The sequence below is a fragment of the Protomyctophum parallelum genome (assembly GCF_964188405.1).
Source record: "Protomyctophum parallelum genome assembly, chromosome: 6".
NCBI classification, from domain to species: domain Eukaryota; kingdom Metazoa; phylum Chordata; class Actinopteri; order Myctophiformes; family Myctophidae; genus Protomyctophum; species Protomyctophum parallelum.
The window spans coordinates 31,510,936-31,528,717 of NC_139701.1; the positions used below are offsets into that span (position 1 = coordinate 31,510,936).

Consider the following 17,782-nt stretch of genomic DNA (forward strand, 5'->3'; position numbering starts at 1 on the left):
CCAGGTCTTATTCCCTAACTTGAGTAAACTAAAGACCTGGAGGCGTGATCAATGCTCTTTGGCCACTCAGAATAGCCAAATGGCATTGATCACGCCTCCAGGTCTTTAGTTTACTCAAGTTAGGGAATAAGACCTGGTACTTAAGACACGCAAAATACAGCCCCCAGTATTTTTCGGCTGGGCCGAGTTCAGAAATACCTGGGCCCAGGCCCAGGTAGGACCAGGTGTGCATACGCCCCTGGCATGCACGCATGCACGCACGCACGCTCGCTCGCACGCACGCACATGCATAGACAGATCAACATACAGTAAATTCAAAATATTACTCTATGTATCAAGTAGCATGCATTTATTTATTTGCGCGTGTGTGTGTGTGTGTGTGTGTGTGTGTGTGTGTGTGTGTGTGTGTGTGTGTGTGTGTGAGCGTGCGTGCGTGCGTGCGTGCGTGCGTGCGTGCGTGCGTGTGTGTGTGTGTCTTAGTGGTATACACATGGTGATATATACTGTAACAGCGCTACACCTTTGAAGTGCACTAGCAGAGAGAGCAAAGAGGCAAATGCTGGAGAGTTGTGATCTTGGGCTCACTTTGATGAAATGGACAAATTTATAGGAATGCAAGCTTCACATTAATCTCTTTGAAGCTGCAGACGCAGATACAATCCTACTGGAAAACATCAATGTCAGGATGATTTAGAGGCAGGTATGTGTTAGCAGGAGAAGTCATGAAGTAACAAACAGTACAGAGTGTTGGCAGTGGAACCATGAGAAAGCATAGAATATTCTTCATATTATATTTTATTTTTCTCCCAATGTAGTCATTATGCCACTTCCCAGCTCCCCATGTAGTCATTATGCCACTTCCCAGCTCCCCATGTAGTCATTATGCCACTTCCCAGCTCCCCCATGTAGTCAATATGCCACTTCCCAACTCCCTCATGTAGTCATTATGCCACTTCCCAGCTCCCCCATGTAGTCATTATGCCACTTCCCAGCTCCCCCATGTAGTCATTATGCCACTTCCCAGCTCCCCCATGTAGTCATTATGCCACTTCCCAGCTCCCCCATGTAGTCATTATGCCACTTCCCAGCTCCCTCATGTAGTCATTATGCCACTTCCCAGCTCCCCCATGTAGTCATTATGCCACTTCCCAGCTCCCTCATGTAGTCATTATGCCACTTCCCAGCTCCCTCATGTAGTCATTATGCCACTTCCCAGCTCCCTCATGTAGTCATTATACCACTTCCCAGCTCCCTCATGTAGTCATTATGCCACTTCCCAGCTCCCCCATGTAGTCATTATGCCACTTCCCAGCTCCCCCATGTAGTCATTATGCCACTTCCCAGCTCCCTCATGTAGTCATTATGCCACTTCCCAGCTCCCCCATGTAGTCATTATGCCACTTCCCAACTCCCCATGTAGTCATTATGCCACTTCCCAGCTCCCTCATGTAGTCATTATGCCACTTCCCAACTCCCCATGTAGTCATTATGCCACTTCCCAGCTCCCCATGTAGTCATTATGCCACTTCCCAGCTCCCCCATGTAGTCATTATGCCACTTCCCAGCTCCCCCATGTAGTCATTATGCCACCTCCCAGCTCCCTCATGTAGTCATTATGCCACTTCCCAGCTCCCCATGTAGTCATTATGCCACTTCCCAGCTCCCCCATGTAGTCATTATGCCACTTCCCAACTCCCTCATGTAGTCATTATGCCACTTCCCAGCTCCCTCATGTAGTCATTATGCCACTTCCCAGCTCCCTCATGTAGTCATTATGCCACTTCCCAGCTCCCCCATGTAGTCATTATGCCACTTCCCAGCTCCCTCATGTAGTCATTATGCCACTTCCCAGCTCCCCCATGTAGTCATTATGCCACTTCCCAGCTCCCCCATGTAGTCATTATGCCACTTCCCAGCTCCCTCATGTAGTCATTATGCCACTTCCCAGCTCCCCCATGTAGTCATTATGCCACTTCCCAGCTCCCCCATGTAGTCATTATACCACTTCCCAGCTCCCCCATGTAGTCCCTGGTACTGCCGAGCCCTACTGGATGGTCTCAGGGAGAGTGCAGACAACCATGTCTCCTCTGAACAATGTGATGTCACTAGATGTTTCTTTTCACCAGTGAGGAGTTTCACCAAGAGGATGTAACGCATTCAGATCTCATTTTCTCTGAACCTCAAACAGATGGACATACAGCACGCATGGAAATGCAGACAAGCAGTGCATGCTCACACACACACACACACACACACACTTTCCTCAAGTGACTTCAGATGATCCAACATCGCTTCATACCCTGACAATTAATTTGAGCCCTATTTCACCATTCCATTTCCTCCCTGCCAGGTATTGTACACCAGTCAGGAAGACTGTAGACTTGACTGATGCTTGATCCCTTCCAATACTCCCGCTGTGGATACTGACTTTCATTTCAAGAGTGCAGAGAGTTACTTTATGTTTTTCTTTGTATGCAGCCGGACACAGTTATGGTTTTTCAGATATGGATTACTGTCCTCACAGGAAATATAAAATGGCAATGCACACGTGTACTGCAACAAAAGATAATAATTCAGCTTGATTCATAATCCACAGTGGCGAGTTTGCCAGGAGGTGATTATTATAGAGATGCAATCATAACTAGTTAATTTTCAACTAACTAAACACAGTTGACAATAGCCCTTCACACACATTAATCTACCGTAGGTAGACAGACAGATGTCTGTCCAAATATACAACCAGAAATACTGATGTACGTCAGGACAGGGGTCAAATCGCTTTGCAGGTTGCTGACCTGTGCTGATCATCAATGTGGTGGGATGGAAAAGGGACAGGATGGTACTGTACATAACCTTGACAGACAGTCACCCCATGACTGATGTGTGTGTACAGTATGCAATTAGATGAGATTAAATTAGATCATTCTTACCTAGTCCGGTTACTGTGATCCTGGCCTGGGTGTGGATGGTGCCAAAGTGATTCTGGGCCTCACACACGTAGACCCCTTCATCATCTACCCATAAGTCTGACAGAAAGAGTTACAGCCTGAGGTTAGAGTGTGAATGGGTGGGTCATAATGTGCACTATGCATTGTGTCCATTTCAATCTGTATAGTACATAAGTGGAACTCACTGGTGATGCGCAGCTCCCCTCTGTTCTGTGTGATGGTGCTGAGTGTGTGGGGTCTGTTGGAGAGGGCAGAGCCGTCCTGTCTCCTCCAGGTGACCTGCGGTTCAGGGTAACCCTGCACGTGGCACGACAGGGTGACGTTGGAGCCGATGTTCCGCGCCACATCGGATGGCTCTTGTGTGAATGCGGGTGCAGCTGTGGTCAAGATCAACATGTCACTCAGAGGTCATAAAGTTTAGGAAAATCTGTCCATCTGTATCACATTATTTCTATTCTACAGACAATGAACCTGTCCATCACACAGGCTGGAGGACTGTACTGGCTCACACCAGCCATTCATAAATTCCTATCAAAGTTAGCATCTTCACTTCTTCAATCGAGGCGTTGTTGCCATGATTTAACACTTTTATGCCCCAGAACTTTTCAAAATAAAGACACTAGAGTGACCAGCAGATGAGGCAGATTTTACTCTGAAAAGCCCCGACCTTCCATTTTCCCCCAAAACCAGGAGGTATAATGTTCCATTACTACCTCGCGCTAATAAGTCTCTCTCTAGAAGCGTTAATATTCCAAACGAGATACTTGGTTAAGTCAGACATTAGGACAGAACATCGCCAATACTGCAATACTGCCTCATCAAAGATGGTATGGTGACTTTATATATTGTCAATTACTTGCATGAGAGGGGGAGAGGTGGTGGAGTTAGCTGCTTTAACATACAGTTTGAGGGTCAAATGCAGTTAAGGTTTTGTCAGAAGCACTTGGTAACAAGACGAAATAATTTACGAAAAATGAATGAATGAATTAATTAATTAATCAACGAATGAATGAATGAATGAATGAAGGGTAAATTCCGTTCTTTGTATGTTTTACTAAGCAACTCCAAAGCATAACACAGATTGCTTGATCAGAATCACAAATATGCAAATATGCAACAAAAAATTACTACTCATAATTACTTTAAAGATGTAAAGCTATATAAAATCATTTAGGACTAAGGCTGATTCTAAAAATGGCTTCTAATTTCTAAATAATGAACTAAGTTTTCTGAAAATATAATCTGTGCAGTATTTCTTTCTTTTCAAAATCTTTTTATTCAAGTTTTTGTGACAAGCCCAGGGGCAAGTATTAAACAGACATAGTATTTAGAGTAAGTAAATCACTAAAGATTTAAAATCGTGTTGCGAACCTCACCTCCCACATCCAGAGAGATCTTCCCTGATGATGTGCCAGCAGGGTTGACAGCTACACAGGTATAGTCCCCAGCATCAATATTCCGAGTCTCCGCAATAGTAAGAGTCCCTCCCATGACATCGATGTCAATGAAGGAAGACGGACTCAACCGGAGGTCTCCTGGAGATCAAGAGAAACCCATGCAGTTATGTCTGGGTCAACCGAGGGTTTTACAGGATAGTAATCAATGCTACAATAAGACCTTTATTGATCCCGTTGGGGAAATTAAGGCGCCAAGTTAAAAGCAGATTATAGAGCATGGGGAAGAAAATGTACTGTAGATACACTACAGTACAGCACTTACCCTATACCCCCTTAGATAGCATTTCTGTAGACTTAGATAGCATTTGATACAGATTTATAGCATGTTATGTATACAGCACTATAATTGCATTGTATGTAGTCATAGCACGTCATAGTACATATGTATAGCATAGTATAGTATATATGTATAGTTTCATTATATAGATATTCCACTGTTACGTTCTTAGCTTACGCATGTTTCATGATAAATGCTTTTTATGTGATGTATTCCCATGCTTTTAGTTTTTGTTCTTGCTTAATGTAAATCGCTCTGGATTAAGAGCGTCTGCTAAATGCCTAAATTGGAAATTGTAATACAGCATGTTGAAGACACAGTCAAGGCAACACCATCAGTAAGGTGACAAAAAGGAAAAGTTTATATATAAATATATAATGTCATGTAATGTAATAATGCCATGTAATGTAATGTGAGGAACCTATGAACAGCACATTTCTGACAATACCTTTGTTCATTGCTTTCTGTACATTTTCTGCCTCACTGTCCATAGGCAGGATATGCTGCTGATCCACAGAGTCAGCCAGTGTGTGTGTGTGTGTGTGTGTGTGTGTGTGTGTGTGTGTGTGTGTGTGTGTGTGTGTGTGTGTGTGTGTGTGTGTGTGTGTGTGTGTGTGCATGCGTGCGTGCGTGCGCGCGTGCGCGCGTGCACATGTGTCTTACCTTTGTGCCACCAGATCTCAGGCTTGGGGATTCCAGAGCTTGAGCAGGCCATCACTGTTGTCTCTCCGAGACCAATGAGAATCTCTCTCAGTGCCACCGTCACCACAGGAGATTCTAATGGAGAGAAAGCAGGTTGTGACAGTGAGTGACTGCCTTACACAAAGAGAAGCAACATTGTAGTACACAGTGAACATTAACACATTCCGGACGGGAATCCCTTTTGGTGTTTCAAGCATTATGCGGCTGTGCATTAGCGCGGCTGTGGCTCAGGAGGTAGAGCAGGTCGTCCAATGATCCCTCGGTCGGTGGTTTGAATCCTGGCTCCACATGTCAAAGCGTCTTTGGGCCAGACACTGAACCCTACATTGCCTCCAGTTGGTGTGTGTGAATGTGGGAAGTGAGGACACTTCACCTCCCAAATGTATGAATGCACAATACAGCACTTGGAAAAGCACTATAAAAATGCATTTCAATACGTCATATTTTATCTATTGAAAATAGCAGATCTACAAGCTCATAGCATGGCACCGAGTTCCACGCTACAAGCTTGTAGATCTTCGGCGCAAATCTTTGAATATATATTCTTTCAGAGCGAATGTTTTTAACTCAAATCTTTGCTTCTGGGGGAGTCCCTGGAAAAACTAATTTTCAGATGGGGGTCCGTGGCCAAATACAGATAATTATGGGGGTCCTTGACATGAAAAAGGGGTAGCACTTTACAATAATGACCCGTTATAAAGCATTTATAAACGTTTATAAGCAGTTTGTAGACTATTAACAAATCATTATTAACCTGTTTGTTGACATTCGTAAATGATTATTAAAACCGTTATAACTATGTTTACAAATCATTTATAAGGTATTAGTAAGTAGTAAACTATTCATTAATAAGCCATTTATATACATCTGTAAATGATTATTAAATCATTTGTAATGACCCCATGATAAAGCATTTATAAACGTTTATAAGCAGTTTGTAGACTATTAACAAATCATTAACAACCTGCTTGTTTACATTTGTAAATGATTACTAAAACCTTTATAACAAATTTACAAATAATTTATAAAGTATTAGTAAGTAGTAAAACTATTCATGAATAAGCCATGTATAATACATCTGTAAATGATTATTAAATCATTTGTAACTGATGTTATATAATATATACAAGCTATTTGTATATTTGGGAAATGTGTTTGTTCATGTTTAACATATACTTTGTAAAACATTCCTAAAATATCTATAAATCCTTAGTACATGTTATTAAGTGTAGGAGGACAGTCATACTCGGATACGAGTGACCGCCGATGATGATGAAAGTGACGACAGTTCATAATTTACAACTGTCTGTTAATGTTTGTTCATGTTTAACATATGCTTTGTAAAACATTCCTAAAACATATATAAATCCTTAGTACATGTTATTAAGGTCCCTATAGTAAAGTGACGACAGTTCATAATTTACAACTGTCTGTTAATGTTTGTTCATGTTTAACATATGCTTTGTAAAACATTCCTAAAACATATATAAATCCTTAGTACATGTTATTAAGGTCCCTATAGTAAAGTGACGACAGTTCATAATTTACAACTGTCTGTTAATGTTTGTTCATGTTTAACATATGCTTTGTAAAACATTCCTAAAACATATATAAATCCTTAGTACATGTTATTAAGGTCCCTATAGTAAAGTGACGACAGTTCATAATTTACAACTGTCTGTTAATGTTTGTTCATGTTTAACATATGCTTTGTAAAACATTCCTAAAACGTATATAAATCCTTAGTACATGTTATTAAGGTCCCTATAGTAAAGTGACGACAGTTCATAATTTACAACTGTCTGTTAATGTGTTTGTTCATGTTTAACCCTACATCATTTTATGTTGAAGATGTTGTGTTGCATTGTGGGTAATACTCAGTACAGAGGAACTCCATACTGAGGGTAAGATGGTCTCCTGTTTGCTCAGGAACAAACAAATTAATTACAAACATCTAAGCTTCATATAAGTGGCCAGATATGCACTCATGTTTACATAGTGTTATTCAGTAACATTCGTTTTTGTATGACATGGTATCATATGACATTGTTTATTTAATTGTTTGGAAAACGGTTAGCATGTTAGCTAGCTGTTAGCTGTGCTGTGTAGCCTGTGTTACATGAGAATTCACTGACACTCCATGTAAGTGAATTCTCAAAAACGAATGTTACTGAATAACACTATGTAAACATGAGTGCATATCTGGCCACTTATATGAAGCATAGATGTTTGTAATTAATTTGTTTGTGCCTGAGCAAACAGGAGACCATCTTACCCTCAGTATGGAGTTCCTCTGTACTGAGGATTACCCACAATGCAACACAACATCTTCAACATAAAATTATGTAGGGTTAAACATGAACAAACATTAACAGACAGTTGTAAATGATGAACTGTCATCACTTTACTATAGGGACCTTAATAACATGTACTAAGGATTTATATACGTTTTAGGAATGTTTTACAAAGCATATGTTAAACATGAACAAACATTAACAGACAGTTGTAAATTATGAACCCTACATAATTTTATGTTGAAGATGTTGTGTTGCATTGTGGGTAATCCTCAGTACAGAGGAACTCCATACTGAGGGTAAGATGGTCTCCTGTTTGCTCAGGCACAAACAAATTAATTACAAACATCTATGCTTCATATAAGTGGCCAGATATGCACTCATGTTTACATAGTGTTATTCAGTAACATTCGTTTTTGAAAATTCACTTACATGGAGTGTCAGTGAATTATCATGTAACACAGGCTACACAGCACAGATAACAGCTGTGCTAACAGCTAGCTAACATGCTAACCGTTTTTCAAACAATTGAATAAACAATGTCATATGATACCATGTCATACAAAAACAAATGTTACTGAATAACACTATGTAAACATGAGTGCATATCTGGCCACTTATATGAAGCTTAGATGTTTGTAATTAATTTGTTTGTGCCTGAGCAAACAGGAGACCATCTTACCCTCAGTATGGAGTTCCTCTGTACTGAGGATTACCCACAAAGCAACACAACATCTTCAACATAAAATGATGTAGGGTTAAACATGAACAAACATTAACAGACAGTTGTAAATGATGAACTGTCATCACTTTACTATAGGGACCTTAATAACATGTACTAAGGATTTATATACGTTTTAGGAATGTTTTACAAAGCATATGTTAAACATGAACAAACATTAACAGACAGTTGTAAATTATGAACTGTCGTCACTTTACTATAGGGACCTTAATAACATGTACTAAGGATTTATATATGTTTTAGGAATGTTTTACAAAGCATATGTTAAACATGAACAAACATTAACAGACAGTTGTAAATTATGAACTGTCGTCACTTTACTATAGGGACCTTAATAACATGTACTAAGGATTTATATATGTTTTAGGAATGTTTTACAAAGCATATGTTAAACATGAACAAACATTAACAGACAGTTGTAAATTATGAACTGTCGTCACTTTACTATAGGGACCTTAATAACATGTACTAAGGATTTATATACGTTTTAGGAATGTTTTACAAAGCATATGTTAAACATGAACAAACATTAACAGACAGTTGTAAATTATGAACTGTCGTCACTTTACTATAGGGACCTTAATAACATGTACTAAGGATTTATATATGTTTTAGGAATGTTTTACAAAGCATATGTTAAACATGAACAAACATTAACAGACAGTTGTAAATTATGAACTGTCGTCACTTTACTATAGGGACCTTAATAACATGTACTAAGGATTTATATATGTTTTAGGAATGTTTTACAAAGCATATGTTAAACATGAACAAACATTAACAGACAGTTGTAAATGATGAACTATCGTCACTTTCATCATCATCGGCGGTCACTCGTATCCGAGTATGACTGTCCTCCTCCACTTAATAACATGTACTAAGGATTTATAGATATTTTAGGAATGTTTTACAAAGTATATGTTAAACATGAACAAACACATTTCCCAAATATACAAATAGCTTGTATATATTATATAACATCAGTTACAAATGATTTAATAATCATTTACATTTGTATTATACATGGCTTATTCATGAATAGTTTTACTACTTACTAATACTTTATAAATTATTTGTAAATTTGTTATAAAGGTTTTAGTAATCATTTACAAATGTAAACAAGCAGGTTGTTAATGATTTGTTAATAGTCTACAAACTGCTTATAAACGTTTATAAATGCTTTATCATGGGGTCATTACAAATGATTTAATAATCATTTACAGATGTATATAAATGGCTTATTAATGAATAGTTTACTACTTACTAATACCTTATAAATGATTTGTAACCATAGTTATAACGGTTTTAATAATCATTTACGAATGTCAACAAACAGGTTAATAATGATTTGTTAATAGTCTACAAACTGCTTATAAACGTTTATAAATGCTTTATAACGGGTCATTATTGTAAAGTGCTACCGAAAAAGGTTGAGCACCACTGACATAGAAACATAGGTTTTTCAGAAAACATTTTTTTAGAATCAGCCTCAGGTCTAACATGCATACGCATTACGTACAACGTCGCACATGCATGCATTTGTTAGTACAGTGTGTGTACTCCATATATTTCATTGTGTGTGTCCTTCTATACTGTATGTTTCTACTCACCAATGTAAGTGAGGATGGAGCTCTGTGTGTCTGTTCCTGCTTGGTTGCTGGCCAGACAGCCAAACACACCACCATCTTTCTGCTCCATGTTTCGTATAACCAGGGTCCCATCAGCCGTCATCCTGTATCTTCAGCGGGATGGTGGATGAGAGCAACATACAGTTCTCAGTTATTAACACTTTATTTTGAAAAAAAAACAAAATTCAGCCCAAATGAACCGGAAGCAAAATCGCCTAAAGCGCAAGGTAGAGATGATCTTTTAAGTAAGGTCTTCTGACCGTCTCATGTTATAAAAGAAACTATAGGGTCATTCTTTCAGAATAAAGGATAGAATATGCAATATGTACAACAAGCTCCTACAAACACACACAAGATCTTATACACACTGTATAAAAAATGAAAATTGTACAGGAGAGCACCTGTAATGAATGTACCTGTTAGAACTTATGATGAACATGTCGTTGTGGGTCCACACTAGGCGGGGTGAAGGGTAGCCACTGGCTGTGCATCTTATCCTCACTTCCTGTCCTGTCACAAAGGTCTGATTCCGAGGTTCCACTGAAACCCTGGGGGGTTCTAAATTACAAGAAGGAAGAAGCAAGCAATATATCAATTATTCTAATGATTCGCTAAAATCACAAAGTTAACTAATCAATCAATAGTACTGAAAGGATGTCCTTAACATGTATGTAGTTTGGTGTGAGGGGAACCAAGAGCACCTGATCTGCATTTCATTGGTTGTTTAACATGCCCATTTTATTTCCCCTCAGGGAAACCCACACAATGTCTTAAATGCAACTCCATCCAATGCTCTAATGTCGTATCTGGACAATAATCCTATACTATATCATGCTATAATCAACTACATTCTGTGCTAAGTAAAATGTTGGAGTCTTTATGTCTGCAAAGCTGAAGGCAATCACTCAGTCAAGTACTCTGCATTGTTCATTACTCCATGTAGCTTCTCTCAGGTGTGAATCAAAACACACGTGGGTGCCATCTACTATTCCTATGCAAGTTGTTGATCTGCATACTATTGTCTCAACAAAAGGCCACTCGATTATGTATGCATCTGCTATTCCTATGTATGTAAAATCAATCAACACCCAGAAACCCAAGTGTTTGATGGAAAACTGCATATAATGTGATGTTGTGAAGGAAATAGGGGGTCTGATAGCAGGCTAGCCACAAGGGGTGGTGAGTCTGTCCGTGTGCTCCTGTGGCACAGCATGGCCACGGGGAAGCTGCTGATGCTATTCCGTCACTCTGGACTCTGTCTTTTGATTGGATAAACTCTACACTTCAGCTCATCTCTGCCTGCGTGTTCCTTCATCCGATCGTCTGATCAGCTGAGGCTTTGATGCCATTGCCTTGGTACAGGGCCTACAGTTTGCTATTTAGTTTAGAGAAGAAACTCATTCAGCCTTTTTGTCTCTATTTAGTCTAGTTGTAGTTAGTGTGGTGGGAGTAAAATATACTTCACTAATAACACTCCATGAAATTGACCCTTCAAGGGCAGAGGGATAAAGTCAACAACTATTTCCACTCAAGAGGCACTTGGCTAGAATGCTTTGTGATTTTACGTTTACTGTGCCAGCCCCACATGGTGGTATTCCGTAAAAATTGGTGACCCATTAAATACTGTGATTTCCGTTTCAACACCGCACTCCACTTCATACACTGTCCCTGATACTGTGCAAGTCACCACTTGCATGACTTATAAAGCTAGGCATTACCAAGTGATGTAACGACTACATAGAGAGAACATGCCAACTCCACACAGGCCCCAGTCGGGGCAGAAGCCAGGACGGTGATAACCACTGAGCCACCCTGTTACCAAGGTATTTGCTTTGATTTGGACCCTGAAGCGATGTTCAACAACAAGGCTCCATCATAAGATGTAACAGAGCATTTCTTTTAAACTTTCACTTCAGCAGGAAGAACGATGTCTGTAACTACAACCAATAATGTTTCACGGCACATCTTTCACCCACATTTCTCCTTTTATTGGTAAAACAGTGAACAATATTGAATCCAGACCTCGTAAAGCCATGGATGGAATCCGCTCTGATTTTCCAATTGATTCATGATGTGTAACTCATTCTTAAAAGCCTGCGTTTTCCCTATCTTATCCTTTGCTGACTGCCAGCAGCATCTCCAAGAGTTTCTGCTATTTCCAACTCATAGAATTAGAAAACACAATCCAAAAGCTTAAAACCACTTAAGGTCCTTACTACCGTATTAATATACTAGTGCTTCTTTCCTTCTACAGCAAATCTCTTCGCTGAAAATACCTGAAAATACCTTAAGCTTACAACAGCAGTACGTTCCCAGGTAATACTTCCCAATTGGCATATGCACGTCAATCATAGTTATGTACAGTAGTATCAGGACTCCTCTCAATCATTTGTGCCATTTCCCCTTTTCCATTTCACCATGTTGAAAAGGAGCTTAAACCAATGAGGAAGGAATTTAAACGCCATGAGTGGAGAGCACAATGGATTAGCATTCCCCATCGCCTTAAACACTGGGCCACATCATATACTTTTTTTAAAGAATACAAAAAAAAATACAAAAAAAAACGTTTTGTCTGTATTTCTCTTGTCTGTCTAAGATTAAGAATCACCAGGCTTTCCAATGCGAGCCTGGTTTGAGACCTGGAGATTCATTATCAAGGGCCAGTTACAAGCAGATTCAAACGTCACAGCAAAAAATAGTGGTCTATAATTGGTCACCCACAACTCAACTGGGGTGAGCGAAATATCATTCAAACCGAGGAGTGCCAGACCAATCTGCCCAGGGCTATTGGCGATGTACATGCAGATTAATGGTTTTAGATGCAATTAACCAAAAACTGACATCTTCCTACGCACACAGACAAATCCTCAGATCGGAGAGATCTGCTATTTTCGCCGAATCTTCACCCCAGAACACTTCAAGTGGTCAATTCCATTTCAAAAATCAAATTCTGGTTCTTGTAGCAATTTGTAACAACTCTAAAGAGTGATGTATCTGTTACCATGGCTGAAAGGAAGACAGTGAGGCGGCCGATTCATTCTTTGCATACCATGAGTCAGTTCTACAGTAGGACAGCTTCTCTGTCTGGATAGGCTCAGAGAAGGCACAGGGCGATAGAGAGAGAGAGGGTTCAAAAGGCTGAATAGATACACATTACAGTACAGTAGCTGTGAAGGAATGTGGAGTTGGTGTGAGGCAATACCCAATCCATCATGACTTCAAGCACAAGCAAACGCCACGTTTTGAAAGATATATCATGAATTTACCAGATGTTGCAAAAAGAAAAACGTTGACACATTTGAAATATTAGAACCTTGACCCAAAAAGAAAATTGAAAATTCCTTGACATAGAATCATGTCAGTGGTTAATATAAGCTGCACCCAAGGCTATAATGTGCTTACTGTACCACAGCAGCCAACAGTAAGGGTCCAGAAGGTCACAGGAGGTAAAAAGACGTAAGTAAAGGAAGTAAAAAAATGTAAAAGGTGCTCAAACGGGATCAAGATATAGAAAAAAACAACAGACGATCCCGGCACTAATTAAAAGGGGAAAGGGGTCAAATTAGTAAGGGTCGACAGTTCAAATGTAGGGCGCTTTGCAGGTAGTTTACAGCCTACAATGCAAAATCTGAATGTTAATTTAACTAAACCTTTAAGACCTTTCATTTTTTTCAGCAATAGGAGCCGTTACATTATGCGCTGTTATTACATTGTGATTATTACAGTACATCCTATATATTAAAATTGGTTCAAGGAAGGACCGGCGGGAGGACACGTTGTCATGCTCATGTCATTACGTGGTCACGCCCATGTAACCATGACTCAGCTATAACCATATAAGGAGTTCCCAATGAAGCTATGCCCCGAATATGAAGTGTGTGCCAAATATGTGTGTTGTCTAACCTCAATGTGCTGTCAAGACATCAGGTGCAAACAAATCAGTCAGCTAGCTGTATGGGCACAAAACAGGACATGCCCATATAATGGTAAATGGTGCATTTATCACCTTTATCCAAGGCGCTTTATAGATATTGTGCATTACATTCACCCATTCACACACACATTCATACACTGATGCCAGAGGAAACCATGCAAGGCACCAAACTGCACATCGGGAGCAATTAGGGGTTCAGAGTCTTGCTCGAGGACATTTCGACACTAACTCTGGGGGAGCCTGGGTTTGAACTGGGAACCTTGCAGTCATCCAGTCACGGGGATATACTGATGAAATCAGGGATCTCTCCACATAGGGGCATAAAAGGACTGACAGATACAAAGAACTCCATTTATGGGAAAGTCAGTGGAATCGGTGATATATGGGCCGGATAGTGGCCCGAACCTCTAGTTCCTCTAGTTCTAAAAATCCGTTATTACGTTATGTGCTCATGAGTATATTACATTATGAGCAGATATTTACATTATGAACTATTGAACAAACATTAATTGACAATGGATGGAGAATTTACGTCATAATGTAGACGAGCAAATCGGCTACTTTTGTCCTACACAAATTCCCATTGACAATGAATGGATAATTCCATTCCCAATCCCAATGTGTGTGTATGCGTGCGTGCGTGCGTGCGTGAGGGGGGGTAATGTGTTTGTACTCAAAGGGAAATGCATAGTTTTACCCTTACTCAGAAGCTTTTTGCCAATCCCGCCATTGCGCTGTACTTCCATCTGTCCCTTCCTCCATCTCTCCTATTATATCACTGCTCACTCCCTTCATCTCATTTTCTATGCTCGTTCCCTCTGTACCTTCATTCGTTCATCCCTTTCTGCCTGCCTCTGTTCTCTGCAGCATGCTTAATTAATACGCCGTCACACAATGCTGACAATAGCAGATCTACAAGCTCACAATGCCATATCACAACATTTTGTGAGGTTGTAGATCTATTCGCGGTGTGTGACAGCGGCACATGACAAAATATAAGTTGGGCTTTAGTGCTCAGCAGACCACTGGCCCACCACTTCAAAGTGAGGCTAATAACTAGGACGGGCCTGACCAAGGGGTAATTAGAAAACCCCTAGGGGTTGCTGACAGCTGTTCAGGACAGAGAGAGAGCGAGTAAGGGAGAAATAGGAAGAGAGAGAAAGAAATAGAGAGAGAGAAATGGGGCAGAGTGAGAGGGCAGAAAAAACCCATGAAATTGCCAGCTGAAAATGTGATACCAAAAGAGACAAACAAAAAGGTGTGACAGCAGCATAATAGAGAAAGCAGTAGGGAAATAAAAGGTATAATCGCACACACACACACACACACACAAGTGCGAACATGCCAACACAGAAAAATGAGGGGAAAAAAGGAAATAGTCCACCCAAGTCTGGGAAATTGTTTTAGGTCAATTGAGCAACGTATCACTCAATGACATGAGGCAAATGACAGGGCAAGCTGGTGGGGCTCCCCTACAAACATGTCTGCATGAGTACCAGAATTAAAGCCTTTAGCCTCATACTCAGTGCCATGAAGGCTGTGCAAAGCCAGGAAATAGTTTTGTTCCAATCAAAGACTGTGACATGACATCCAAACATTGATACATTTCCTATCTAATATCTGTGTCAGACTATTTTGGTATATTTTATCGCTGTATTACATCGCCATTTCCTGGCCAAGAGTGATAGAGATAGCCGGCCATACTTCCATCACTCTGACTGAATGTGTTCCTGATTCAGTGTCAGTGAAGTGTTAGAAACAGGACTATAGGAGCTGTCCACAGATGGCAAAGTCGACCGTTGCGCTGCCTGAACGTGAGACTTAAATCATTTTCACACATTCAAAAAAACCATTAAGGTGAGTTATAGAGAGAGGGTGGGGTAGTGGCGTGAGGGGGGGGAGTTTGGAGTTTTGGTTTGCAAGTCCATTCCTCCACAGTGTGTGACACGAACACTTGAGTCTGTGTATGTGCAGGCAGGCAGGCACACACACACACACACACACACACACAGACACAGACACACGCACACGCACACGCACACACACGCACACACACCTTGCACAAGGAGGTAGACTTTTTCTGTGGCCGGTCCTCCCTCGTTGGTGGCGATACACTCGTACCAGCCCGCGTGGTCTGGTGTAACCGTGTGCACTTCCAGGGAGAGGTTGGCGAGGATGCGTGCCCGTGGGTCCAGCCTGACGTCCTGCCCTCCTCTCAGCCAGGTGAGGTTGAAGCTGACCGTGCTGACAACATGGCAGCTGAGGACAGCACTGGAGCCAGGGGAGACGGTCACATTGCCCTCCACTGTGATGGCCGGGGGGGGCTCTGAAGGAGGCAGGACACAAGAAAGACCATATTCAGACAGTGGTCTTTTTGCTCTTACATCATTCACCCCCGAAATATAGCAATGTGTGCATACTGTGTGTGTGTGTGTGTGTGTGTGTGTGTGTGTGTGTGTGTGTGTGTGTGTGTGTGTGTGTGTGTGTGTGTGTGTGTGTGTGTGTGTGTGTGCATACTGTGGTCTGGAGTAGGCTACATCAAATATGTCTTAGTCGTGTGAACGTTTTGGAATCTTGGAATTAGAGATTGATGTTTATATTCAGCATTCATCAGACCTGCGAATCTCTCTCTCTCTCTCTCTCTCTCTCTCTCTCTCTCTCTCTCTCTCTCTCTCTCTCTCTCTCCTGTAGAAGCTACTTATTTCTCTCTCTCACTCCTATAGAACCTACTTATGTATCTCTCTCTCTCCTATAGAAGCTACTTATTTCTCTCCCTCTTATACTTTGTTCTGCACAAGGTTCGCCCACTCATCACAGACAAGACTCTCATCCCCTGAGCCTAAGCCTATCGTCAATCATTCTTCAGAGGTGAGCCAGAGCTATGCAAGGAAGGGAAAATAGAGGGAGGACAGAGACAGGGGGTTGGGGGGTTAGAGCCTAGAAGGAGCTCGATCTGGCCTTGACATAAGGAGGAGGATGCTGGGGATTTCAATAGGGTTCCCCGGGATTAGAATGACATACATTTGGGAGATGACAGGATGTGAAGGTGTTTGTGTGTGCGTGTAGTGTACGTGAGAGCATACACGTACAGGTGTCTGTGTGTGCAAACTGTGCATGCGTTTACGTGTGTGTCCATGTTTGTGTGCACATTCATTCATTCATTCGTGTGTGTGTGTGTGTGTGTGTGAGTATAAGTGATTGTTCATACAGTATGTTTATGTGTGTGCATGCGTATATTTGTGTTTTTGTTTGTTGGTCTCACTGGCCCAGGGACAATGCTTTGAGCACTGCTTGAGTGGATGAGTTGACCGATCTGGTTTGAGTTTAGATAACAACAGTTTGTGGGAGCCAAGTCTTCACATGTTTCAGAGCTGTCATCAGAGGCTACCACCTCTCTTCTTTTTTTTAAGGTAAGTGGGTTAAAGTGACGTGTTACATCCACACTGTAAAATCATGAATGTTAATTTAATTCTGAGAACAATAACATACAGCACAGGATTTCTCTCGCAGATCTCTCTCTGCACTTTCTCATTCTCATTCTCTCTCTCTCTCTCTCTCTCTCTTGGCTCTTCTACCTTATAAACTCAGCAACATGCAAACCATCTTTCAACTCCCTCGAACACACTATGTAATTCGCTAAGTTGGAACTCAGTAAATTCCATGGAGGAGGATGTTTTTTGCAAACAAAAATAGGGAAAAGAACAGAGAGGTTTTTGGAAAAGACAAAAGCCTGTCCCCTGAGATTCCTGATGTTTTAGCCACGCTAGTGGTGGGGCCAGGGGTGAAAGTGGACCGGAACC

The 17,782-nt window shown here is 40.9% G+C and overlaps 1 protein-coding gene across 2 annotated transcripts in view; it reads right to left on the bottom strand.

Moving 5' to 3' along the window:
* hmcn1 (hemicentin 1) overlaps positions 1-17,782 on the bottom strand; it is a 236,173-nt gene that overhangs the window by 172,541 nt on the left and 45,850 nt on the right. For both annotated transcript variants that reach the window (XM_083767894.1, XM_083767893.1), the window contains exons 11-17: positions 16,039-16,308; positions 10,465-10,606; positions 10,031-10,158; positions 5,346-5,459; positions 4,325-4,483; positions 3,134-3,325; positions 2,931-3,026 (exon numbers count right to left, since the gene is read on the bottom strand). In XM_083767894.1, coding sequence (XP_083624020.1) covers positions 2,931-3,026; positions 3,134-3,325; positions 4,325-4,483; positions 5,346-5,459; positions 10,031-10,158; positions 10,465-10,606; positions 16,039-16,308 — 1,101 coding nt within the window. The remainder of the gene's footprint in view (positions 1-2,930; positions 3,027-3,133; positions 3,326-4,324; positions 4,484-5,345; positions 5,460-10,030; positions 10,159-10,464; positions 10,607-16,038; positions 16,309-17,782) is intronic.